At 52.8% G+C, this 26,152-nt stretch overlaps 1 protein-coding gene across 6 annotated transcripts in view; it reads left to right on the top strand.

The window, feature by feature from the left end:
• Fbxw11 (F-box and WD repeat domain containing 11) overlaps window positions 1-11,360 on the top strand; it is a 122,937-nt gene extending 111,577 nt beyond the window's left edge. For all 6 annotated transcript variants that reach the window (XM_076856346.1, XM_076856342.1, XM_076856343.1 and 3 more), the window contains 4 exons: window positions 858-968; window positions 1,784-1,862; window positions 3,167-3,353; window positions 8,883-11,360. In XM_076856346.1, the coding sequence (XP_076712461.1) occupies window positions 858-968; window positions 1,784-1,862; window positions 3,167-3,328 (352 nt within the window). In that variant the 3' untranslated portion in view covers window positions 3,329-3,353; window positions 8,883-11,360. The remainder of the gene's footprint in view (window positions 1-857; window positions 969-1,783; window positions 1,863-3,166; window positions 3,354-8,882) is intronic.
• The last annotated feature ends 14,792 nt before the right edge of the window (window positions 11,361-26,152 follow it).

The following is a 26,152-nucleotide window of genomic DNA, read 5'->3' on the forward strand; positions in this document are numbered from 1 at the left end:
AAGTAGTCTTACTTTCAGAAGCAGATCTGCTGGGGCCTGTAGTCAGGTGTTTGTGGGGTTGTGATGGGAGTCGCTGAGAAAGGCATCATGCCTTAGTATGCTCCCTGGCTTTGCATGGGCTGGTTTGCTGTGGTTTCTTTTTGCAAGTAATGTACAGAAATCAACCACAATAGAGAAAACCAAACATCTAACTCTAGAATTATATAAATCAGATGCAGAGGAAAAGGCTTCAATGTAGTTAGTGGGTTTATATTTCCAATTCAACTGTACATGCCTAATGCGTCTCCCACTCAGGCCCCATAAACCAGGCAGCCCTAGTATACTGTACACGTCAAGGAAGAGGTGTCCTTAAGCCTTTTGAGGATCAGGAGGCCGCTGTGCTGGTCTGCCAATCCTGACTTCAGTAGACGTGGACTTTGGCTGCAGTCTGGTGAGGTCAGCTCTCTGCTCCTCTTGCTCCTCTGCATTTTTTTCTCCCACCACCAGCAGCCTGGTTTCCTCCAGGAAAGTCCTCCCAGACCATCTAACTACGTGCTGTCAAAAACTCAGACACCGGGAGGATACCTAGGAACTAAACATAGCGGGGTTTTCTGTTGAGTGCTTTGACTCAAATAGTCAGTGTCACAACTTAGATGGTATGAAAACAAGCACAGCAGAAAGTCGGACTGCCTCTCCTTAATTAGTGCTAAAACACACAAAGGGTGTAAGTGTGCTCACATGTGCAGTGTGGACTAAGGAGTGTGATATGAAGAGCTCAAGGCAGCGGAAACCATGTTGGGAGGAGCGGAGAAGAAGAACTGGGGGGCGGGGTGAGTCTCACGTGGGGGTTTGTTACAGTTGTCTCTTTCTCTTTCAAGGCTGTGGGATATCGAATGTGGCGCCTGTTTGAGAGTCCTGGAGGGGCACGAAGAACTGGTGCGATGTATTCGGTTCGATAATAAGAGGATTGTCAGTGGCGCCTACGATGGGTACGTGTTTGAGGTCTTCAGACCCGTGGCGCTGTCGGAGCCCGCAGAGGAGGAGGGCAGCTCTGTGTGTCGCCCTGCTGGGACTCTTTGCAAAGCTGGAGGGCAGGCGTTGTGATAGTCACTGTATTTCCTAAGGTTTCACTTCCTGCCATCCTTGTACACTTAGGGGATAAGTAGCAGGGGATTTGATTCTTGTCCTTTGTCCTAAATAAACCACACCTTTCCCCTCTCCTTCTGGTGAATTCATTAATAAATTCCTTTTTCCTTTTTGGTGAATTGAGCATACCCTTTTAAGAACACCCCCTGGTGTTTCAAGTGAGCAAATGGCGACCGTAACCTTTGAGATGACCATATGTGTATGTCTCCCTTCTGGTCAGTTGGTCTGCTTGTACTCCTGTCTCTCACTCTCAGCATTTGCTGTGTTTGGAGAAAGGCACCCCTGGAGTTCCACACAGAGCCCTTGCTTCTGTCCACAGCACCTGCTTAGCCCCAGCAAATCTCCTGGTGGATGACTTTGTTAGTGTAGATTATCAAGTCAGGAATTGAATTTAGATAACCTGAAGTTTTTTTTTTTGTTTGTTTGTTTTTTAAATCTCCCTTCAAATATTTCTTTATGATATCAGCAAGTATGAGAATGTTTACATCCTTTTTTCCCCCAACATCAAGTGTGATTGGTTCAAAAACTTGTAGAAACGTTGGCATCTTGCCCACTGGGCTGTACGATGGGCAGTTCAGGTTCACCCCTTTTTGCCAGGGAAGTGCTTGGCAAGATAGAAGACGTTACCACTAATCACAGCCTCATTTTTTTTTTCTAGGAAAATTAAAGTTTGGGACTTGCAAGCTGCTCTTGACCCTCGAGCCCCGGCAAGCACCTTGTGTCTGCGCACATTGGTGGTATGTGATGTGTTGAAGCAGGAGTTGGTCCCTGGGCCGTTGGCAGGTGGCCCTACATGGGCAACATCAGAAAGCTTATGTATCTCACAGCCTGCCTTCAGGGAAACTTGCTTTGGTTAGCCAAAATCAGGGGTATTTGACATCTACATGACTGTGAGCTCTGAAATAGGAACACAGGCTCCCTCCTTTGTGGGTGGACTCGTGTCCTCATACATGGAGCATTTCCTTCCTGTAGGCTTGGCAGATCTCCTAATGTAGCTGTGATAATGCTGTGTTTTCACCTTGTGTACTGTTAGTCTGCACTCTGTGGATTATTCCTCTTGGCATATAGGAATACTTTATTTTTTAATTTTTAAAATTTATTTTTAATAGACAAATAATAATTGTATACACTTATGGAGTACATTTATGTGATGTTTTAATCCATGTGTACCTTATAGAAAGATTTAGTCAAGTGGATTAGTATGTCCACCATCTCATCACTTTCTCTCTCTTTTTTTTTTCCCTTGGTGAGAACGTTAAAAATCTGTCCTTTTAGCAGTTTTGAAATATACGTTATTATTAACTGTGGTCACTGTGCAGTGCAGTAGATCTTTGAAACTTTCCTCCAATCTAACTTCCCCACCTCTCCTTCCTCCATTCCCTCCCTTTCTGCTCCCTGTTTCTCTGAGATTGACTTCTTTAAAGTCTATATATAAGTGAGATCACACACAGTATTTGTCTTACTGTGTCTGGCTGAGTTCTTAGCATAACGTCCTCCAGATCCATCTGTGTCAATGAAAATGACAGAATTTCTTGTTTAAGGTTGAGTAAGAAAATATTTTATATGTTAATCTAATTGAGCAACTTTACTAAGCCAATTATTTCCAATGGCCTAGTTGATTGTGTTGTATTTTTGAGGGGATAGAAATCTGAAAATATTGATAGATTTTTCTTATTTTCAGTAGCTTTGCCTTTTATTTCCAATTCTTCACTTCTTGCATTGAGTAGAATGTGTAGAACTGTAGTGAGGGCCTTTCTTGTTTTCTTCTTGATTTTAATGAGAATCCTTCTGATGTTTCACCAGCCAATTTTGATGTCAGCTGAAGCTTGAGATAGGTGTTCTTGGTCATAATTTTTCTTCTTTGACATATTAATGGTCCAGGATCTAGGATACAAAGTTTAATGAAAGAAAAGACCTGGAAGGAAAAAGAGTTTGTTCTTGGGTGAAGGGCAAAGCACAGCTCCTCAGCCTGCACTGACTCTCACTGAGATGGCTAGGAGCTTTCCAGATACCACTGCTTCATCACTGTTGTCTTTTGTAGGAACATTCTGGACGTGTGTTTCGGCTACAGTTTGATGAGTTTCAAATCATCAGTAGCTCCCACGATGACACTATTTTGATTTGGGATTTCTTAAACGTGCCTCCCAGTGCCCAGAATGAGACCCGTTCTCCCTCCAGAACCTACACATACATCTCCAGATAACAGTCTGCACCTTTACCCATTTCAGGTGAGTCACCCCCCGCCCCCAGCATGCTTCATTTTGCTGATTGGATTTGGTCTCTTGGGGATGTGAACCAAGGTAGCTCTGTATGATCACCAGCTTTTGCAGAATTCTAGTGTAAGTCTAGATCTTACAGGCACATCAAAACAAGGCTTCCTGCATGTGATGAGTTTTCATATTGACAGATGATTGAATGTGGTTCCTGTTTTTTAAAAAATCATTTTTTCTTAATGATTTCCCCAGTTATTTCTATTTGGCACCAGTGAAGTTTCTTTAATTTTATTTTGGGGTACAAGAATCTGCTTTTTCTTTCATATCCTTAAGTTCTATTATTTTAAAACAAAACAAAAACAACCACCATCAACAAAATACTCAGTCCCTCAAGAATGAATCAAAGTCAGGTGTTTGCTAAGAGAAGCCCTGAAGCCCTCTCTTCATACCTGAGACACAGCAGGCGCTCCGAGAAGCAGTCCTTGTCTCCGCTATAGGAAGACTTTCAGCCATTGCAACCCTTAGTGATGGAAGGTTTTGGTGGCCAAGGGTGTGCAGTTTGGGAGACTCAATTCCGGGTCCTAGGCGCTCATGGCCTTCTAGAACAATATGCCCAACTCTCAGGATTCTGCAGGAGCCAATGAGTTCTGTCCACCTTCCACTCTGTAGATTTGGTACATATTTGCTCCTGTTCATACTCCTGTATAAGGACTGTGGTTAACGACATTCCTGCTTATTTAAAAGCACTACTTAATTCTTCGTAGCTTTTAATTCCTATGTCTTTTCTTGTGCTCGCTGACTGTTAAAGGTGCAGAGTTTGGTGCAGAATGCACCTGGTGCAGCGTGGTAGGCTGTGGCCAGTGGTGAGTGCAGGCGTCCACTCTGGCCTACAGCTTCCTGGCTCTCAGGCAGCACAGGTCAGCTACTCCCTGTCACAGGCTTTCTAGATGCTGCTGTGGGTCTCTCTGTAGGGCCCCAGCCCAAGGGCGCCCTCCTGCACCCCCTTCATCCTTAGGCCTTAGGCTTCACCCTGCCCAGATGTATAGCCAGCTCATGCTGTTGGCCTGGTCCTGACCTAGCTTATAAGCTCATTCCAAACCCAGGCTCTCTGCCTCTGCTCCTGCCCACAGATGCTGCCCCCCATTCCTGGCAGCCATCTCTGCTTCTAGTCTGGCCCTCCCCTTACCCACTTCAGATCTCTTTTCTCTTATCAGCCCCCTCTGGTCTCCTTACTGCACTTGCCCCTGGCCCCGCTTCCTCCCTCCTGTACCATCTTCCATCCACCCTTTCTCCGTGGACACTCACCGCCCTTCATCCACCTTTGCCACCCATGCCCTTGCCCACCCCCACGGATGGCTTCTGGCCAGAGCCCTTTCAGCACTGCTCCCCACCAAAAGAAAAGTTCAAAGAAAGTCCATGTGGAGAATTGTGAAATTTGTGGGGGAGAGAAAAGACTGGGAACCTGTGGTATCTATTCAACAAGTTGCCATCTTTTCAGATCCTCCTCAAGATTCTAGGATCCAATTAATAGATCTCCTCCAGGGAGTCCACAGAGGAGCCCAGTGCCAAATTTGACCTACTGCCTTGATTTTTTTTTCCTGCCACTGCAGACTAAGAATAGTTTTTATACTTTCAAATGCTTATAAAAAAACTAAAAAAAGAAGAATGATGTGAAAAATCATACGATGTGAAAAATCATGAAATTCAAATTTCATTGTTCATAAATGAAGTTTTATTGAAACACGGCCATTCCTATTCCTTTCTATATTGCCTGTGGCTGATTTTATGCTTCAGTAGCAGAATTGAGTACTTGTGACACATACCTTATGGCCAGTGGCATCTAAAATATTTGCCATGTGGCCCTTTAAGAAAACTTGCCTCCCTCTGGCCTTACCAGTGCCGTTTGAGGGTGGTAAGCCAAGGGTCTCATCGGGGATGGTGAGGATACCTTTCCTTCATGCCCTATCAGTTTGATTAGTAGGGAGTGGCCAGGTGCTGCTTTTGGAAGTATTCTGGGGCCCCAAATGACTGAGGGTCATGACACCAACCTGTCATGACTCTGAGTCATTTGGGGCCCTGGAATCCTCCTCGTGTGTGGAGTCAATTGGGAATGACCTGTAAGCCAATATGCAAACGTTCACCATTCCTGGCCTCCTGTATGTTGGTACTGTCCCTGTGATAGTGACCTCATCCCTTGCCACTTTCTCTGGCCCATTGCTGCTTTCCCAAGTCTGTTGAAAACTCACATTGCAGAGTGGTTGGGTTGTCTTCATTGAACAGACTCTTCAAGTAGGGGATTGCAGCGGGGGGGGGGGGGGCAAGGGTCTCTGGAATGATTGCTTCCACCCAGCCCCCAGCCCCCCCCCCCCCAAGAAACCCGAGGAAAACAACAGCGAAGAGGAGTGGCCCAGATGACCCTGGCCACCTTCCTGCTCTTCCCCACCCCCATCAGCCTGCCCTCCGCCTGCCTCTGGTGAGCTCCTTTGCGCTCCGGCTCTGCTGGCTTCCTTGCGCCTCAGCACCCAGCTTTAATTGCTTGGATGCACTTAGAGGAGTTGTGACCTCTGGCCACCTGTCACCTTCTTTCCTCCCTGGCAACCCTCCTCCCTCTCGCCTTTCTCTCCTTACTCCATCCCCAAACCCAGGACTCAGCCACTTGAATTCTCCTTCATTGCCCTGAACACCCTTTAGCAGTCAGACATGACCACCTCCCCCCCTTGCTATTAGGGAAGGGTAGACTTTCCTGTGGTTAATTTATTATTTGATATTGAAATGGTTTGTGTGCCCATCTTCCTCACAAGATCTGGAGTTCCTTATCACAGAGTGCCAGTACCTAGTTCACTGTTCTTAACTGTCATTGGTGTTTGTTGGACAAGTGGCTTTCAAGGCCAGTATGATACGTGTGCTTTTTCTCCTGGGCCACACAAGAATTTGGCCATAAATTAGTAAATGTATGTGAAACCACAGTGTGTTTGTGCAGTCACCCTCAACAAATATAAATCTTAATTCAGTCAAACATGGAAATTAGTTTCTGAGCTAGCACAGACAGACACTAGACAGCTACAGTCCTCGACAGGCACCTAGATGTGTTTGTATTCCTTTGCTTTGTCCCCCTTGCCTGTGCTGTGCCTGTGGTTTGAAAATTTTAAACAACAATATTGAGGTGTGATTGTATAAAATAGATGGTATCCATTTAAAATGTACTGTTTAAGTTTTTACAGAGCATATACCCCTGTATTTGCCTCCATGATCAAGATAAGAGTATTTGTGTCACCCCCAAAGTCAGCCCACCCCCCTGCAGTCTGGACAGACATTGACCTACTGACCTGTTTTCTGTCAGGTTACTCATTTTCCAGAGTTTTCCTGTTGACTGGAGGAGTCATTAGCTCTATGTGACTATTGAGCTCTTGAAATGTGGCCAAAGTAACTTTAGGAACTGATTTTTTTTTTTTTTTTTTTCTTTTTGCGGGAAGGAAATGGGGGTCTCACTGTTGACCAGGCTGGCCTGGAATTTGTTATCCTCCTACCTCAGTCTCTAAGTAGCTGGGATTACAGGCGTGCATCATCATACCCAATAGGAACTGAATTCTTAATTTGTATTTCATTTTATTTTATGTAAGCTGAAATTTCAATAGCCACACATGGTTAGTGACTGCTGTCTTTGAACTAGTGTAGTTGTAGAAGTTTTATATTTTTAGCTTTTGCATTTAGGTCTTTGATCCATTTAGACTTAATTTTTGTGTGTGGTATAAGAATGCCGTTCTTTTTTATACAGTTAATTTAGTGGTGTCACTATTTAAAAATCTTCTTTTCTGCAATGAATTGCCTTATTAGCACCTTTGTTTAAAAAAAATCAACAACTTAAATGTAGGTGTTTTGTCTACAATTGAATTCATGATCCATGTGACTATCCTTTCACCAATTCTATACTGTCTTTGTAATAAATCATCCATCGTTTTTGTGAATGTGTTTTGACTATCCTCGATCCTTTAGGTTTTTTAGTTTGTTTTTTAAGTCATAGTCTAAGAAGATGGTTGTTGGGATTATGATTAAGACTCTATTGAAAGAGATCATTTTGGAGAGAATTTCCATTTTAACAAATATTGAGTCTTCAGTGCATTAATGTGGTATTTCAATCCATAAAAATGGTCGATCTCTTATTTAGGTATTCATCTCTCAAGCAGCCTTTAATGTTGAAGTATTCTACATCTTTTGTTAGATTTATTCCACTCTTTTTCTTTTCTAAAAGGAAGTCTTAAAACTGTGCATGTCCTGCTGGGCACTGCTCTAGCTGCATGCTGCCACAGCGTTCATTTTTCTGCATAAAGTAGGACATAGGGGAACAGGTTGGGGGCAGTGGCGCACACTATAGCTCCAACTATTTGGGAGGCTGAGGAAGAGAATCACAAGTTCAAGGCCAGCCTGGGCAGCTTAGTGAGATTCTGTCTCAAAATAGAAAATGAAAAACGCTGGGAATGTAGCTCAGTATTAAGGTGCCTCTGGGTTCAATTCCCAAACCAGGGAGCAGAGTGGGGAAAGGAGAATATAAGAACATAGGTTATAAGAGAAACATATAAAATAGAATATGGATAGTCCCAGCTGTAGCTAGGTTTCTGGGAGGAATAGACTCAGGGAGCAGGTGTCTCATGGAACAACGTAGGAGTATGTTTCTGTGTCCTTGCCCTCAGTTTATTAAAGAGGCATGTGAGAAAAATCCAAGACTTCCATACCATACCTTTTATTTTTTCCTTTCTGGTGTATGTAATAGAATACAGTAAATTTTCACCAACGACAGCTTTTGCATATGACTGCAAGGGCTCTGGAACCGAGTTCCTCTGGTTGGGAGGTGAGGCAGGGTAGGGGTGCTGCTTCTCTTTGGCTGTGGTGGAAAGGAGACTGGTCTTTTTTTCTTCCTGACCATTTCCCACTTTCTTTTTTGGAACCTAAGAACAATTGCCTTGTTCCAGTACCCAATTGTAAGTTGTGTTTTGAGCCTTTTCAATCTCATCTGCCTTATAGGTAGGTACTACTCCCCACATCCCAGTGAAACCCCAAATGTGTTTGTCTCTTCAAAGGGAATTGCTTTTGACAGCCTTGGCAGTCCTCTTTTCCAAATTCTTTTCTTTTATTGAACATGAAAAATGAAGACCATGTGATTTATGAATAATGAAAAATACTAGCCTAATGATGATTTACCCTTGCAGTAAACTATTCACCCCTAAAATATCAGGTAAGAATATCTCTGTGCTAGGAAATGTAGCAATAGATTTATGTGTCAAATCATTTAAAGACAAATAGTGACTCCTGATAGCTCTATATACAGTAGCACAAGGCTTCTTCTCTGACTCTGTGATTCTTTTATGTGGAAAGCAGGTATTAACAGTTTGTCCCTCTTAGGGTTGTGAGATCAAGTCCACGCGAGACCTGGACTACAGCTCCCTGCCCAGCCTGCAGCCCTGCGTGTCGCCCGTGCGCCTGGGGTGGGCTGGGGCGCGTCCTTGTCTAACCAGAAGAAACATCCACGCTCCTGTTTTTATTCCCCAGGGTTTCCTAGTCTTGAACTACTGGCTACATGGCTACCAGATGCCTAAGGGAGTTCGTTCACAGTGGCACGAGGCTGGAAGTGGTTCTAGACGCTGGGTAGATGCAAAGCAGCCTCACTCTCCAAGTCCGACATTTCCCACCTCCGGTTCCGGCTCTGCTTTGAGAAGGAGTCCTTCACTTCACCAACTTCCAGTAGAACAGAAGCCCATTCCCTACCCCCATCAGTGAAAAAAACCTACTGCTTCAAATGTAAATTGTTCATATAAGAGGAACATGCAGTCTGTTTTCCAGAAGTAAATCGACCGTCAAGAGAAGACTTGGCTCTAATTTATATGCTTTGCACTTTGGTCTGATATTAAGAAACAACATTCTTCAGTGAAGTTTTGGGTGCCAAACACCTACCCAGAAGGTCCAGGGCTTTCCTTTTCAGAAGTTAGCGTTCTCCTTGTGACTGGCCAAGTCATGAATTCTGACTTGTATTAGGGACAATGTTGGACAATGGAAAAATCTCTCTGGATTGTTTTGATCATATGTTTTGGATTATACTTCCTTTCTGTACCAGTTTCTTTTAATTTAAAGAACTGCTAAGCCAGTTATATTATCTCGCCACAGGTAATATAGCTCTTTTCTTTGATTAACTGTTCTGTCCCCAGCATCTCCTGATATCTGGTAGAGTGACGCCTTCGTCCATGTGCTTGCCTCCTAATTTAAGATGCCGTATCCGCATGTAGATATGATGTATATAACAATTTCACCTCGAGGTCGCTGGAGCTGGCCCTGCACCGGGACACTAAGCAGGGTGCCCGCTGCGTACGGCTGGCTTGGGAGCCCGAGGCCAGGGTTGTGAGAGTGCCCGGACCTTCCTGCAGTATTCATGCGCTGTTCTCATCCGACACTGTCCTGGTGTGTGTGGGGTGTGTGTTTTTAATGGGAACTTGTTTTAAAATGTAACTTCTAAAGTTGAATACAGATGTTTTATTTGTTGTGCAGTATATGCAATAGAGAGGTACCTTACAACTTGTCGTCATCGTTGTTCTTTTCTTTATGAGTGCTCCTGAGTCCTCGTGGTCATGTCCCATAGTGTTCATTTGGCTTCACTGTCAGCACCGTCCTTCTGTGCGATAGCGACCGTGAGAAGGAAAGAACAAGATGCTCCGTGGACTGGGTCTCCTGGCTCCAGAGTTCATGCCACCTGGCCCCACCAGGGCGTTGAGGGCCTGTGGCACGCTGCAGCCTGCAGAACAGGCAGGCTGGTCCAGAGGCCCCCCTTGAGGGCAGGGCACCCCAGAGCGACACGCAGCCTGAGGCCTGTGAGGGCCCTGAGCCCACTGAGAATGGCACTGTCACTCTGAGCACAGGGAGTGGACATTGGCATCCCGGTACCCTCTTCCCTCCTCGATAGTAGGTCTTGATTTGCCCCCTTGCCATTTATTTCCAAAGATCAAGGAATGTCCATACCACTTGAAAGGACCAATAAGCCACTTCTGTGAGTGCAGCCTCTTCCCGGGAAGCACACCCTCCTCCTGAGGGAGGGCCCTGGGCTCTGGCCTTGCGTGGAGAACAGTGTGGGATCAATGTGTCTGTGATTCGCTTATCGGGTTGGATTTGCTTTTTAGTTTCGCTTTTTCCTTTTTTATATTTTTAATATATCCTTCCCACATTTTACTAAATTAATTTGTTTTTGAGAAGTTGAGTCTTAAAGTGTGAAAAGGAACCCTCCCTTCATGAGGTGGGTGCCGTGAGCTTGGCAGTGAGGACAGGTTCACCCTGGGCCCCTCTCGCCTCCCAGCCGTGCGGTCTGACTGGCTGTGGAAGCCCGGGAGGGAGAGGCACATTTTCTGAATGAATGGATATTTTTTTGTTTTTGTTTTTGCATGTTTAATATAGAAGTTCCTCTCATTCCTTGGGAAATCATGGCCTTTGAATATGCACACAACCTTTGAACTGTGCCTACTAAATTATAGCAGGGGACTTTGGCACCCAAGGAGTCCTGGCTCTGGGGTTACTGCAGTAACCCCAGCTGTACTCTGGACTTTATTTTGCTAACATAATTGAGCAACTGTAAATTACTGCTATATTAATGTTTTAAAGCACTGGGATAGTCTAATTCTAACTTGTAATTAATTATGTTTGCCAATTATCTGTTGGAAATAAATTTGTGTCTGAACAGCTATTGAAACAAATTGTACAGATATTATTCATGACAGCTTTGTACTGTGGAATGTGCTTAATAAAAAACAAAGAGTTTGACCTCTGTCCAATAAATTGCTAAGTAATGTCAATAAATCGAGTATGAGTATTCTGCAGTCCACCTAATCTGGCTTCATGCGATTGTTATTTCAGCTACTAATTGAAAGCCAATACTCTAATAAAGTGTTGCAATACTCTGATGTTCTGTTAAGAAATTTTTCGGAAAACCTGTTACGTGCTATCAGGATTCAGTGACATGTCATTAAAGTTTATAGACTTTAAAAATTATCAACTGTGTAAAATGAAATTGAAGGCTCAGAGCTTCTGACCTGTGAGAACTTGGCAAAAGACGTGTAATTCCGTGACTTGAAGCTCCTCCGAGAGCGCCCACTTGACCTCCGAGGTTGGCGGCTGCCTGGGAGAGGTCTTGCCCAGCAGCCCTGCTTCCCTTCACACGTTCCAGATTAAATGACCAGCACAGAGTGACCAGCATCAGTTCCTGGGAAAATAGGAGAGTGGCCTCTGGTGTGTTCCAGGTGGCTCCTAGGTGAATGGCCTGCCCGTGCTGAAGCAAGGGGTGGAGGAGGCGCGAGAGGCGGAGCTGCAGGCAGGAGAAACACAGTGACCCTGCATGAGTGAGTGAGTCTCCTGGTTCTGTGCCCAAGTCCTTCGGAGCAGCTGTGTTCACTGGGTGGCTGGGTTTTTCCCCACCAGTCAACCAAATGGGTGATGTAGACTTTTTGGATGAAATCAGAGTATTTTGAGGCCATTGTCCTCACCCATTTTTCTTGTTAAAAAAAAAAAGTTTTAGAAATATGTAATATTGCCTGTGCTGAAGAAAGCCATTTTGCAAAGCATAAAAGAGTGGAGTCCCTTGTCCCTCTCCCGGCCTCCAGTTTCCCAGCCAGCTTCCTGCATGTTCCTCGTCACCCTGTCTGCACAACATTGTCCCCGCACACGCCCTTTTGTGTTTTCCTCCTGGGGCTAGGGCTCCAGCCCAGGGCCTGGCGCTTGATAAGCTACCCCAGAGCTCCGCCCCGGCCCTGGCCTGCTCTTTCTGTGGTGGCATGCAGTCAGGAGGGTGCTGCAGCCCTCATCTGCTGTCCTGAGGGCTACTCCGTGTCAGTCCGGGTGACTCCACCTCACTCCTGTCAGTGGCCACACAGTGTTGGGTTATAAGGACAAACCGTAGTTCACTGGCTCCAGGTGAAGGTGGGATTCTGTTCTTACCATTTCCAGGTGGTGATTGTCCCTTTTCACAGGGCTGTCCCTCATACCTCGCCGCATTAAAGAGACTGTTATTGGTGATTTGGGATGACAGCAGAGTTGGTCCCAAACATGGCCACAGAGCGGGGAGACCAGGAGCTGGGTGCTGGGCCACAGCCCTCCCAGGTGCTTCCCTCCCTTCCTTCCACAGCTGGTGCTCAGTAAACACAGTGCCTTCCTACTTAAAAGGTGAAGTGTTAGCAAGAAATCCGCAGCTCCTGCTCCCATCCCGGAGGAGCGTCCCAGAGGTCTCGTCCACCCTCGCCCGGCCTCTCACCAGAGCTGTGACGGCTCCAGCTGTTTGTTTTCTCTGTTGAACAGGGAGAGCGGAGGCTGCGCCATCTGGCTGCCAGTCCCTTCCTGATTAGCAGCCTGGCATTGCCCGCTTTGGACCTTTGCTTCTCTGTGGACTAGCCCAAGACCTGGAGGGATACGTCTCGGCTCTGGGAATCTAGATTCTGTCACACTCAACCGGTCACAGTTGGCAAAATCTTAAAAAAGTCTCCCTGGTACCTGTTCACCATCACTGAGTGGTATGACTTGAAGCATTTTTATTAATAAAATTAGTCACTGAGTGAGGCATTGTGTCCCAAGTTCAAAGGACTGAGGGTGTCCCAGAGGAAAGGGGCAGATTAAATGACCAGTAAGGAGTGACCAGCACATAAGTGTCACCCGGTAAGCGTTCGCTTTTGAGTCATAACTCACTTTTAGTGTGTGTGTGAATAGGCAGGAAGAAGGGGAGAGAGCTGGCAGCCGTTACCCTCTGTCCTGCGCTCAGTGGCAGGCGGACTTGCTTTCCCGCAAAGCAAGGCAGGAGGAGGCCGGGATCTGCGGCTTCCGGCGGACTAGGAGCTTGGACCCTTGTTGGTCATGGCCTGAGCTTGGCCGCTGCCCGTAGGCACTCTGATATGGAGTGGCCGGGAATGTGGCCATGGAAAGGTGCTTCTCTGCCCAGGTGGCAGGCCCCTGAGACTGAGTTCAGTGCTTTAGGAATGTGTCTGTTGGGTACGGCTCTGCGAGAGGACAGTCGGGCACATCATAAGTTGTCTCGTGAGGGCCTGGCAGCCTGGAGAGTAGAAAACCCTCCAAGAGGATCCGCATTCGCCCATTGCTTTCACCTTTGAGGCCACTTCTTGCCCTGGAGTTGTTTGGTTTCATTGCTCAGAGTATTCTAGTTACAGTGGGGCTGGGCCTGGCTGGGCTGGGCAACCCAGTGGTCATGAGGCCCACGGCTGTGTGGGGACAGGCTGGAGCAACAGCTTGAGTTGGTTGTGCTAAGGTCTCGGTGAGTTCACCCTGGGCGCCATCCACCCTTCACCTCCATCTTCGGGCCCCAGATGCTTCTGCTCTCCCAGGCGACCCTTGTACTGCCCAGTCCCCGACAGCCGCGAGGGCTCCGAGGACCTGGATGGAGACACTTTGCAAGGACTGTTTGTGGATCAGCTGGCAGATAGGGAGGAGCGCGCTCACCAAGGTCCGGGCTCCTCAGGCGACTGGCAGCAGGCCCCGTGGGCACAGGAGTTCAGTACTTGGACTAGAAGGTAGAGACGGTATTTTAAGGTGACCGTAAGGATTAAATGACATAACCTGGAACTGACCTCACCTCAAGATAGTGTAGGGGCGCCTGCCAGCTCCACTGGGGCCATCTATACAGGACTGATGCTCAGGAGGTGGGGCGTGGTGGAGTTCGGGGTGGTGTGGCATGGGGTGGCATCATCTGCTCAGCCAGCCTAAGGCCATGGAAAGGCGCCCTCTGCCCCCAGTGAGGACCGAGTTTGTAACCAAGGGTGAGGGGAGATGGGTGGACCGGGTGCACAGGAGCGTGTGCACACGTGAGAGTTCTCTGGTTAGTTTTGTTAGAGACGATTGCCCTCAAAGGCGGCCCACCTGTCATCTCCCCAGGGTGTCTCTGGGAAGAGGAGGCCACCTGAGCACGCTCCTCTCTTCTGCCAATCACAGGGCCTCCAGTGGACAGGATGGAGGTGGAGGCCCAGGGCATGTGCGGGCGGAGGGAGTGGCAGTGACCAAGGAAGATAGTGTTTACTACCAACCAGTGACAGCAAGAGCCAGGCCACCCGGGAGTACCAAGCCTGCTGGGGGCCTTTCTGCATCTCCAAGCCCCCGCAACCTGCCCGCTGTGTTGTTGGGCTTAATGGCAGAAGACACTGAGGCCCAGGCCTGTCTGGTCTCCCTGCAGACCACCCTGTTGTCTCCCTCTCTGTGCTCCCTGGGCTCTCTGATGCCAACAGAGTCCCCCAAGGAGCCAGAGCGGGCTGTGCTATCCCCTGCCCTGGTGTGCCCCTGCCCTCTGCTCTTGAATCATCGCTGTTTGGCGAGCCTTCCCAGCACCCAAGTCGTGGTGGAGTGCGAGGAACTGGACAGATGGAGTCAGGTGTGGCCGCCCGAGGGGGGCTGTGGGCGAGAGGCCAGCGGGGAGAAGTCGGGCCTGGAAGAGAAGGAACACAGAGCAGGGGAGGGAGGCTAGTGTGGAGGGGTGCCGAACAGAGGGGTGCTGACAGGTGGCGCATATTTAGTGTGCTGTCTCTTCTGTGCCACTAGAGGGAGCTGTGGGGAAACTCCCTGCCCTCGGGGAGCTTCCCTCCAGTGTAAGCTCAGCAGGGGTTTCGGCTGCAGGGGCCCAAATATGGGAATGAGCAGGGTGAGTTCAGATGGAGAGAGGAGCGGTGGAGACATGACCCTGAGCAGTGGTTGGAGCCAAGACCCCCATGGTAACAGGAGCCAGCCACACAGTGAGGCAAGACAAGATGTCCAGGTAAGGGGACAGAGGTGCAAAGGCCCTGAGGTGGGAAGTCCTGAGTGGGCAGCTGGCTGGTAGGCTCCATCTCCCAGATACGAGAAGGAAGGGGTCGATTTGAAGGGTGGGCTGCTGCTACATTTGGATTTGGACCATGAAGGTGCCCCAGAGAGGCACAGACTCGGGTTACTAGGAAGGGGCAGGTGGCCTCCAAAGGTAGAGTCCTGAGGAACACCCACTTGAGCACATAGGGCCCTGGGGACCCGCTGTGGCAAAGCCAGGGGAGGAGCGACTGGGAAGGCAGGGCATGGTAGCCCTTGGACCCTCCCAGAACCTGAAAAACCCTCTTGCAAACCCTAGTCCCCAAGCCTGGGGCCTCCTGGGGACCAGGCCTGGTCCCGGCTCAGCAGGGCACCTGACCGCGCGCCACGCCCAGCCCAGCACCGGTTCCCCAGTGGCCAGGGCGCTGGCGGCAAGGACAGCCGGCGCCCGGAGCTGGGAACCTTCCCCACCGCCCATCTGCGCAAACAGCCGGCCAGTCTGCGCCTCAGGAATGAGGAGATAAAAGGACCATCGGGACTTTTCCACGAAGCCGAAAGCACTTTACAGACGGGCTGCGAGCTCGGTTTCAGGAAATGTCATCATGTCTCCCGGGAGGGGCGTCGGGCGGGGCGACTGGCCGCAGACTGCGTCCTCGCGGGGAGCGCGCGGCTGGTCAGCCGCGGGTCAGGGCGCGGGGCTCCCAGTGCCCCTCGCGAACACCTCACTTCTTAATAGTTTTTCCTTTAAAAACAGCCCAGCCTTCTTTGGCAGATGGTGACATTCCATTAGCATATGGAATATTTTTCAAAACACATCCGGGAGCGTCTCCTCCCGAGGCGGCTGGGCACCGCAGACGGGCGTTGGAGAGGGGGCCGGGAGCAGCCCGCCCAGCAGAAGGCGCCCACAGCCCGGTCGGCCGCGGGGTCTCCCGGGTTGGCACCCCGGCCCAGAGAAGCCCCCTCACCGAGCCACCCTGAGGACCAGGGAGCTAGAGAGGGATCGGACTGCAAGGCGACAGCAGGACTTGGCCCTGACCAGTGGTCACCTAGGTAGCCTTCTGTGGATGCAGCCTCAGGTAAATGAGGGCACCTTCTTCATTGAGCACCTACTATGTGCCAGATGCTAGCTGCACCATACACAATTGTCCGTCCTGAAGTCATCTGCCACCCAGTGGGGCAGAGCAGCCCCCCGACAGGTCATGTCAACACCCTGCCCACTGTGCTCATGGCTGCCATTGTCCTCAGGACCAAGAGTGAGCCCCATGCCCTGGTCTGCAGGGATCTCCCCGCTGCCGGGCTTCGTTTGCCATCCAAATCGTGCTTCCCTCTGCCCCTTCCCCTCCAGCCGCATGAGCTTTCCTCGTGTCCTTCGGTGCTGCCTCGGGACTTCCTCCAGTTTCTTGAATGGCCCATCCCTCATCCAGGTCTCTCAAGCTGCCCCTCCTGGAAGGAGGCCACCCTGGGTGGTAATCTGAGCCCACGACCCTGGGCCACGCCCCGCTTCCGCCAGGTCACTGGGCCACGCCCTGTCTCCGCCCACCCCACAGGACCTCCCAGTGCTGTGTTTTCAGGTTTTGTTCAGGGGGACCACGTGCCGAGGACCCAGCGAGGCAGACAGAACTGACCACCCTCCCGCAGGACGAGGCGGCAGGTGGAGCACATCACAGCTGTCCCTGTCACCTGCAGGAGGGTGGCTCCAAGACCCAGGACCCTGGATGCATAGGCCCCCCATCTCCAATGGAGCGGTGTTTGCAGATCCGGCCGCGACCTCCTGGTGCCTTCAAGGCTCTCTAGACGACCCCTCAGACCACAGGGCGTGACCGCGTGTGACAGCTGGCTGGCTGTCGGGGACTCGCAAGGGAAGGGTCAGTCCACAGTTCCCCCAGCGGTTGGTTGGCTGAATCCGTGGACTCGGAGCCTGTGGTTATGGATGCCGGCTTACCTCGCCAGAAACGTGGCCTTCCTGAGGACAGGGACCTTCCTTGTCCTGCTTGGAGGCCACAGTGGAGTGGACAACCCACACTTGATTGACAGGTGTCGAGGACACAAGGAGCAACTTGAGGCTCGCTTGTTGGGAAGTCTCAGGACCTGAGCCAGGTCCGCCTGCCTCTGAAGCTGGCCGCGGTGCTGCCGCCCTGCCCAGGCCTCTTGCCGGTCTCCGCCGTTGCTTCCTCCTCCCGAGCCTGGTGTCTAGGTCCCCTGCTCCCTCGTCCAAGCCGACCCAGCCCGGGCTCTTCTCAGCGTCCTGTCCTCGGTGGGGATAGGAGCTCTCTGCATCTCTTCCAGTGACAGCCTTTGGCTCTTGAGTCCAGATTTCTCTTCAGAATGAGAACTTGAACCACAGCAGACCCACTAAAGCTCTTCAGATTCTGATCAACCAACTGGCAAACTGTGTTCAATAAGGAACTGAAAAATAGTTTTGATTTCTGTGTCCTCAGCTGAAGAGTATGTTCCATGTATTTGGCTGTTAACTCAGGAGACTGGAACTTCTAGTCCTCCACGTTCCCTCCTCTGTTGACTCAGGGACAGACGGTCAGTTCAATCTGGCTTATGAAAAGGAGGGCATTTATTAGCTCATACCACAGGTAAGCTCAGGTTTGGCTGGATCTGGCAGCGCCAGGGTCTCAGTATCTCTGTCTCTTGCTGTCCTCTTTCCTGGTTTTGTCCTAAGGCAGGCTCTTTCCACACGGTCGGCAGGTGGTTGCCAGCTGTCCCCAAAGCACATCCTACCTTTTGAGAATTTTTCTGGGGGAGCAAAATCTCTCTTTGCAGCAGGATCAAGAAGTCTTGGAATTAAGTCTTCTTGGCTTAGTTGGGTCATGTTTCCACCCTTAAAGCCCATTGCTGTTGTCAAAAGGATGCCACCCTCTGATCAGCCACTACTGGAGTCTAGGCTTGGGGCTCACTCCACACAAACCCAGTGGGCTGAGAACAGAAGGCAGATCCCAAAAGGAAGGGGGACTGGAGGCTGGGCTGGGAAAACCAGGGTCAGCTGCTGTGTATGCCCCAAAGCATCCCTTTTCTCCTCGTGAAGTGACGAATTTGGCATGTGCTTTGAAGCTTGGCTCTGTCACTTCCTCCCTGATCACATTGCTGGAGCCGCCTCCCAGCCTCCTCTAGAGCCCTGACCCTTTTCGTGTGCCTGTTAGAGGACCTGCAGGCAGAAAGGGGAACAGGTACTTGTGCTTTCGCGTCATCCGCCCTCCTGGGCACGCTCTGAAGAGAGTTGGCCTGGTTCACGGGCTTCTTGCACACCAGGATCGGATTTTGCAATCCCCATGTCCCCAGGCTAGTCACCGTACGAATGCAGGTGTGTTGAGCTAACAGACCTGCAGGTTCCAGGGCTCCCAGCGCGCCGTGGAGCCTCCCCTTTCAGGGCGCTCGGATTCTAAGCAAGCGCTTCAGTTGGAAAGCCACAGAGGCCGTGCCCTCGGGAACCCCTTCAAACGTGGGCTCTGCGCACGCTCGGGGCACATGCCGTAGGCTGCCGTGATCCTGCTGTCGGCTCCAGCCTTGCGATAGGCCACTGACCAGCCAATGGCTGAGCCGCCCTTGAGTCAGGTGCTCGCTTTTGCCCAATCAGCGGCCACCCCTTGTTCTGGTGTGGCCTAGAGCCTGTGGCCCCTCCCACGGCCTCCTAGGGGAGGGGTTTCCCTGATAGACACCTGGTTGGGGAGGGCACCTCCGTTCACAGACCTGGCACAGATGCCACCAGGAGAACTGTGCTTCGCTGCTCACACCAGCTCCTTCGTTCTCTTTGGCAAGGTCAATACAACGGGTGACATGTAGGAACAGTATGTTCCTGAAACTACCTGGAGGTCCTAGGATGCAAAGGATGAGCGTGCTCCTGCTGCACCGCTCCCAGGTGGGTAGACAGCCAGGAGGACTGGCGCCCACAGAGCAGCCTCCTGGCTCTGCATGAAGCCCGCCCAATCCACCCGCCTCTGCAGCCGGGCTGGAGTCGCACTCCTCTCTAGGTCCCAGGATCTAGCACGACGCCTGGCAGTTAGATGGCCTTAATCCTACTTTCTGGAGTAGCCATTGCTCTGCAGGGACGCTGGGACAGGGCCGAGGAGCAATGTGGAGAAGCCTCCGGCAGGGCTGAGCCCCTGGCCTCGCCGTTCCACTGTGGCTCGCTCTCCCTGGCTCGGCCCTCACTCCTCGTTAGAACCCGTACTTCACGTTCTCTTGGGTCCTTTGTGGGCTTCCATTCTGTGTCCTGCAGGGCGATAGTTCCATGGACACTAATTATTATAACTAAAAAAGAGTCTGCAACCAAGTGAGTCTGGGAGGTGCCAAGCTCAAGAGAGCCGAGCGGCTTGACTTTCTGTGCTAAAGCCATTGTCACCGTCCACGAAGGTGGGAGGGTTTGAGCTTCTCCTGCTTGGCCAACAGGGGCCTTCTTTCCTCTCCCTGTGAAGTCTCCCTGTCTCCCGGGGTGGTGTCCCGAGGAGGAAAACACCGAGCAACACCAGCGTAGACGGGAAGGAACTGCTCTGTCCCCTTGACTGGGCACGTGGGATTTGTGTCATGCCATCCTCTGATCCATTATGCTGGAGTGGGTGGGCAGGCGGGTGTGACCAGGTGACTGTCCGTCTTCAGAGGTTGCTGCGCCCCCCTGCTGGTCTCCGGTGAGGCCCTGTGGTCGTTACTGTGACAGGAGAAAGGCTGTGCGGGGACTGGAGACCATTTCCTTGCACTGGGGTTGCATGCTCCAAGAAAACACCACGAGGGTGTGACACTCCCCATGACCCCAGCTGGCCTGGTTGTTGTCCCCGAATCTGAAGGGGCTGGTGGGAATCACCAGATGGTGGGTCACATCCCCTGGGTTCTGGCCATGCCACCGTTGACATTCAGCAGGGACCCTCCGTGTCCTGGCGGAATCCCCAACTTGGAGGCTGTTTGGCCTCATTCCTGGCCTCCACCTCCACATGTCAGTAGCCTGTGCCATCCTCCCTGCCTCCCCACTGGGACAATGAAGAAGATTTGTAGTCATGGTCAAACGTCCTTTAGGGGACACATCCCCTGCCCCTCAGTGAAACTCACTGCTTTAAAGGAAGCTGGCCCAGGAGTCCTGAAAGGCTTCCAGAGTATTTCAGCCTCATCTCACGAGGCACTGAGTAACCCTGTCATACTCACAGAGCATCTGAGAGCCGCTAGGACCTGCCAGCCAAGCTCTTCCTCTGAACAATTGCTTAAATTGTCCTAACTCATTGTTGAGTTTCTCAGGAATAAGTCACAGAGGAACCAAGACAAAATGGCCTAAGCATTTTGGCTTACGTCACTAAATAATCCAGCATGGTTCTAGCTTCAGGTACAGCTGGCTCCAGTTGCTTAAGAAATGTTACCCGGAATTGAGAATTTTTTGCTGATTTCTGCTCTAATTTCCTTGATTCCAGCTCCCTTCTCAAGACAGGCTTCTCCCAGGTGCTGGTGAGATAGCTCCTGTAGGCTGCTGCTCACTGCCACAGATCCAGAGGGAAAGGGGGGCTTCTCTTACAGTTTGATGCAAGTCCTGACCTGGGTCCCACTGGCCCAGGAGACTGCACTGCTCTCGTGAGCTGGGCCTGACACACCCCCCAGCCAGGGCCCCCAGCTCCTGGCCAGTGGCTTGTGCTGCTGGTTATCTCTCTGCAGATCTAGGAGACGGTCCTCCTGCTGGTGAGGGTCAGAGTTAGGCACAGGTTGGAAAAAGCCCCCCGTCCTCCCTTCCTCCAGCCCCCATTCTACCCGCCTGCCACTAAATGCCGGTTTAAAGGCCACCAGAGGCCACTTTCGTGGCAGTGTTTGTCTTGGGTACAAACCACCTTCTGGAGCCCCTGCCCTCTCCTCCTAATCCTCCTCAGGAGAACCGTCACTTGGATTATCCTGAAACCCGAGCCGTGAGCACGCACAGGCGTGGCCACCCTTTGCAACAAGGCCATTTCATTCTGCCCAGTTCTGTTTGTTTAAACTCTTGCTGGCAGGACCCCGGCTCAGGGGCAGGGCTCCACAGTGTCCCCGGGCAGGTGCTCAGAGCACTGCAGGTTAAGAGCCAGGACAGGGGGCCAGCGGCTGGAACCCCGCCTGTGGACGTGTCGGAGAGGCCATGCCCACTGAAGGACAGAGCCCAGGCCTTGGCAAGAGAACAGGAGGCTCAGAAGGTGGTGTCCCTTTTCCACGGGCACAGACAGGTTGGGGGGGGGGGTGAGATAGCCTATGGTGTATGGCGTAAGGGTGTGCGGTGTCAGGCGGGGAAACGGTGATAGGGCTGGGAGGTGAGGGCTTGAGTTCTCCTGAATGGACCTGGCGCTCCATCAGGGCCTGGGTTCTGTCACCACAGGCTACAGCCCCAGCCATGTTGGTTTTTACTGGGAAACAGAGGCTGGCTCAATTGCTGAGGCTGGCCTCGACCTTGCCATCCTCCTGTCTCAGCCTCAGTGGTTGGGGTTACAGGTGTGCCCGCTGTGCCGGCCGCTGCCTGGGCCTGTACAGCACACCTTCCTCACCTAGGATTGCAGAATGGTCAAGAGCGAGGACACTGGCGTCAGCACAGGCCGGCCCTGCCATGGAGTGGCCCAGTGACTCCCACAAGCCTCGGTTTCCTCCTTTGTCAGACACGCTGGGAAGAGGAATCCAGGGGATTTGGGAGTGAACAGAGCAACCCACGGGAGTGGGAGTCTGATCGGCCAGGTGCGCTCCGTGCGCGATTGCCGACCTTCCCGGCTCTGCTGGCCTCCATGGGTCCCGCACACAGTAGGTCAGTGCACACCACTGAACCAGAGCCTGTGAGAGGTGGTGCCCGGCATCTGGCTCCCCACCAGCCCACAGGGTCCTCCCACGTGCCCTGGGGGCACATCACAGCCTCAGAGGACCCCAGTGCTCTTCTGTGAGGGGCCGGGGTCCTCCCTGGCACATGGGGTGGGGTGACACTGTCTGTGCAGTGTGCAGCACATAGTAGGTGCACAGCCGAGGTCTTATCCATACCTAGCGCTCGTCCCAAGGCCCGAAGGGACTCACCTTGGAGGGGCCAGGGTCACACATGTTCCCTCCCCTCCTCCAGGAAACCCGGTCCAGACCTGGGTGGCCGTGCACTCAGAGGGGCAGGCAGAGAGGGGAGCCCCAGGCAGGCGCAGTGCGAGGGCCTACTGTGTGCCGATGCCTGGCCCCACCCAACCTTGTCTCTGGAGCACCGTGGAGACTGGCGTGGGAGCCCGCGGGGCGGAGACCACCCAGCCCAGCGACCACCCAGCCCAGCCTCTTTCCAGACCAGACCCAGGGTGCTGGCTCTGTTGACCTGGTTCAGGGCCCAGGCCTTGCCCCTCCTTCCCTCTCGGGATGCCAGTGGGGGTCCACTTCTCCCCAGGCTTTTCCGATTCCTCTCCAGCCTGGTGGCTTGGGCCTGGGTGTCCACTCCATCCAGTAGTGCCCTGGACCACTGTGTGGGGCTGGCCCAGGAGCCAAATCCTCAGATGCGGTCGGAGGTCTGCTGAGCCCGCTTGGGAAATGGGGGACTTGAGGCTGTCCTCCAGTGTTTGAGGGCTCACCCCTGCTGTCCATCACAGAGCCCGTTTGGCCACAAGGCTGTCTGCCCAGCTCTGGGCTCGGGGCGAAGGCTCCAGGCCTCCAACTCGGCCGGAGGGCAGCGTTTGACCTGTGTCTGTCTGACCCCACCGCTTGCCTCTCTCCTTGCTTCATGTGCTGCCTTGTACCTGGGCTTGGCAGGAAACCCAAGCTCTGATACCCCAGGGACACTTGTCTGCAAGACAGTTCACACAAAACACTTTAGGGTCTGTCCATGTCAGCAGAGGCAACAGAGGCCCAGAGAGGGGCAGTGACTTTCCCAAGGTCACACAGCTAAGAGGCAAGGTCAGGATGCGAACCCACCTTTCCCGTGCTCTATCCGCTGTGTTCTTTGGTCCCAGTCCTGGAAACCCTGCTGGCTGGAGAGCCATCGCCGGAGGCTGGGGATGACACAGATGTCCACTGGATGTCATTATTTCTCCACCGAAAGCGAGCTAGTCTTTTCCTCGGCAGTAAGTGGACTTTCCCTTTCTGGGGCAAGGAGACGGCAGATGGGGGCCCCGCTGCTGGCTCCCTCTCCTTTTGGCTCAAGGACAGGAGGTAAAGCTGGCTTCGTGTTTCCCAGGGTAGGGAAGGTCTCCGTGTGAGCTGAATCCCCTCCCCCTGGACACTGGACCGTGGTGGCCTTCCTTTACCCCCACTGCTCTCCCGCCAGCCTCTGCCCCAACCCCCTTTCCTTGGCCCAGGGTTGCAGGTCCCCGGGTGCCGCTCCCGTCCCTGGTCTCCAGGAAACAGCCGCTCTTCCATACCCAAGCCTCCCCGGGGAAGCAGGCCCCTGGGGTTGGGCTGGGGTCTGTCCGCTGTCCACGAGTGGCGCCCTCTGCCATTCCCTCGCGGCCTGCGTGGCCCTGAGGATGCGGAGGTGAGGAGACAGGCTCCTGCTGGGGGGGACGGTGGGAGCCCAGCGGTGGGCACTTGCTGAGGTTCCAGGCAGGGGTGCGGATGTCCGTCCAGGCCTCCTTGGGCATCACCTCCACTCCGCCCCATCCAGCAGGCATGGGGGAGGCCAGGGCCGGCATCAGTGTCCCCTGACCAGGTCGTGAACGACCCGGGCGGCCAGCTGGACGGCTTCCCAGTCCTGTCCCACCTGTCCCCTTCCACTAGGCTGGGGATGAAGTGGGGCGTAGGAGGTCAACACGAGTTCCAAGGATGTGCGGAAAGTGGACGCAGAGCCCCCAGGGAGGCCGGGATCCTCTCCTCTAAAGCGTTGTGCTCTTCCCCCCTCCCCGGGCTCCCGGGTCGAGTGTCCTTGTGTTGTGGGTCCCGGTTGTGTCTGTTAGGGTGTAGTAGGCTGCAGATGATGGACAGCTGTCGAGATGTGCATCTGGAGTCACCCAATGGCCCATGTGCTGAAGGCTTGGCCTTCGGTGCAGCGTGACCAGAGGTGGGGCTGGGGTGACTGGGTCACAAGGACGCTGACCTCCTCAGTCTGTCCACCATGGATCCCCGGTTCCGGGGGCGGTCAGAAGGTGGAAGAGACGCCGGCAGGCGGGGCTTAGTGGGAGAAAGGTCACTGGGGTGTGCCCTTGGGGACTCTCTTGTCCCCGGCCCCTGCCCTTCCTTGCCATCTCTGCTTCCTGGCTGCCTTGGGGTGGGCAGCTCTGCTCTGCTGCCCACTCCCCACCGTGGTGCGCTGCCCCCCACAGGCCTAGAGGCGATGGAGCCGGCTGACCTTGGACTCCACCTCTGAGACCAGGAGCCAGCGTGAACCTTTCCTCCTGTGGGATCTCAGCCTGTCCCAGCCCTGGGGAGCTGAGGGGTCGGTAGCCAACTGAGAGGAGCGTCATCCATCAGGACATCTTAAATGTGACATCAACAGGCACGCGGTCCCAGGTGGCTCAGTGACAGGGTTGACACAAGGACTCTCTGGACCCTGCCATTTTTGGTGTCTTTCTTCTAAAAGTCCAGACTTACCGCCTCATTGCCTCAAGACGGTTGCCACAGCTCGGAAGCAACACATCTTCACGCGTTGGGATCAAGGTGGGAAGTAGAGGCTGTCCCTTTACCAAGGAAGGAACTTGCCCAGGGACCTTTGGGAACATCCCTTTGGCCAGCTCCAGCTGGATCCCCAACCCTCTCTAGCAACAAGAGATGGAGAAGGGCATATCCAGTAAAGGGGGACGGACTGCCTGGCTTTCTTTTTTTTTAAAATATTTATTTTTTAGCTTTAGGTGGACACAATATCTTTTATTTTATTTGTATTTGGTGCTGAGGATCGAACCCAGCGCCTCACGCATGCCAGGCGAGCGCGCTACCACTTGAGCCACATCCCCAGCCCCTGCCTGGCTTTCTTAGATCAGTCTGAGTCCTCTGGCACTGGGCACCCCTGCCGAGACTGAGGTGCCACTAGCAACCAAGAAGCAGGGACTGGCACCTGCGGGATGTTCCTCTGCGTCCTCCCCAAGCAGTTCCATTCTAGAAGCAGGTGTGATCCCACTCAGTGACCCTGCTGTGGTGGGTGTCCCTAGTGGGCGGGGGATGGGATAAATAGCAGTGGGGGATGGTAGGCGCTGGCAGCCTGGGTGGCAGGGATGCAGTTGTGTGTTCCCTGGGCCCCGCCCCCAGCCCAGGACAGCCACCATCTCAGGACCAACCATCGGCGGTTTGCTGTGTGTCTGAGCAGCGTGAGGGCTGGGGAAGCTGTGGCTGCAGGGAGAGCCCTGTGTCACCCACTGCTGTGACCCCCGCAGCCCACACGTCCCTCCCACACAGATGTGGTCTCTGCTGAGGTCCGAATGTGCTTCCTGTTGTGGGAAAGCGATAAGCCAGGCACCAATCCCCCGTGATCCCTCTCTGCCAGAACACTGAGCCCACCGTGTCCCCCGCGCTGGGGACTGTTTCCGGGGTTCCAAGTGCCTCCCAGGCGCCCTTCAGTCCACTTGCCAGCACCTCCGGGCCAGTCCAGCCGCTGGGAACAAATCTGAGAAACTTACCTGGGAGCCGGGGCGTCCCTCCTGGCAGGTGTCTCGTAGGCTCTGTCCTGCTGACCTCGGAAGGGACCGGGGAGGAGCAGGTGGTGGAGGCTGGAGTCACCCACTTTGGCTGTCCCTACGACCACTGAGTCACAGACGTACTTTTCCACTGTCGCCTTCCTGGGCTGCCTGGGACATGCCCTTCCTGGGCAAGGCCGGCGGGTGGGGGAGACGTGTTGACGATTCGCAGGGAAAACAGCGGTTCCACGTGGACAAGGCCTGGTAGTAATTGGGCGGTTTATGCCATGGACATGCCTTGGGTTTCCTGGTGGTTTGCACTTGAACTCCGGCTGAAGGAGGGAGGAGAGGGAGGAAGGAGGGAGGAGCAGGGCTGGGCTGGCCTTGGCTGGTGCCTAGTGCCCATAGGCGGCCTCCCTGCTCCTCAGCTTCCTTGCTCTCCGGGTCACTCACGCCTGCCGCACAGCAAGATCCTGAGCATCTTCTGGGGACATGGCCGAGCCCCAGAGGACGAACAGGCACTGC

The sequence above is a fragment of the Callospermophilus lateralis genome, chromosome 5, assembly GCF_048772815.1.
Source record: "Callospermophilus lateralis isolate mCalLat2 chromosome 5, mCalLat2.hap1, whole genome shotgun sequence".
In the NCBI taxonomy this organism is placed as follows: domain Eukaryota; kingdom Metazoa; phylum Chordata; class Mammalia; order Rodentia; family Sciuridae; genus Callospermophilus; species Callospermophilus lateralis.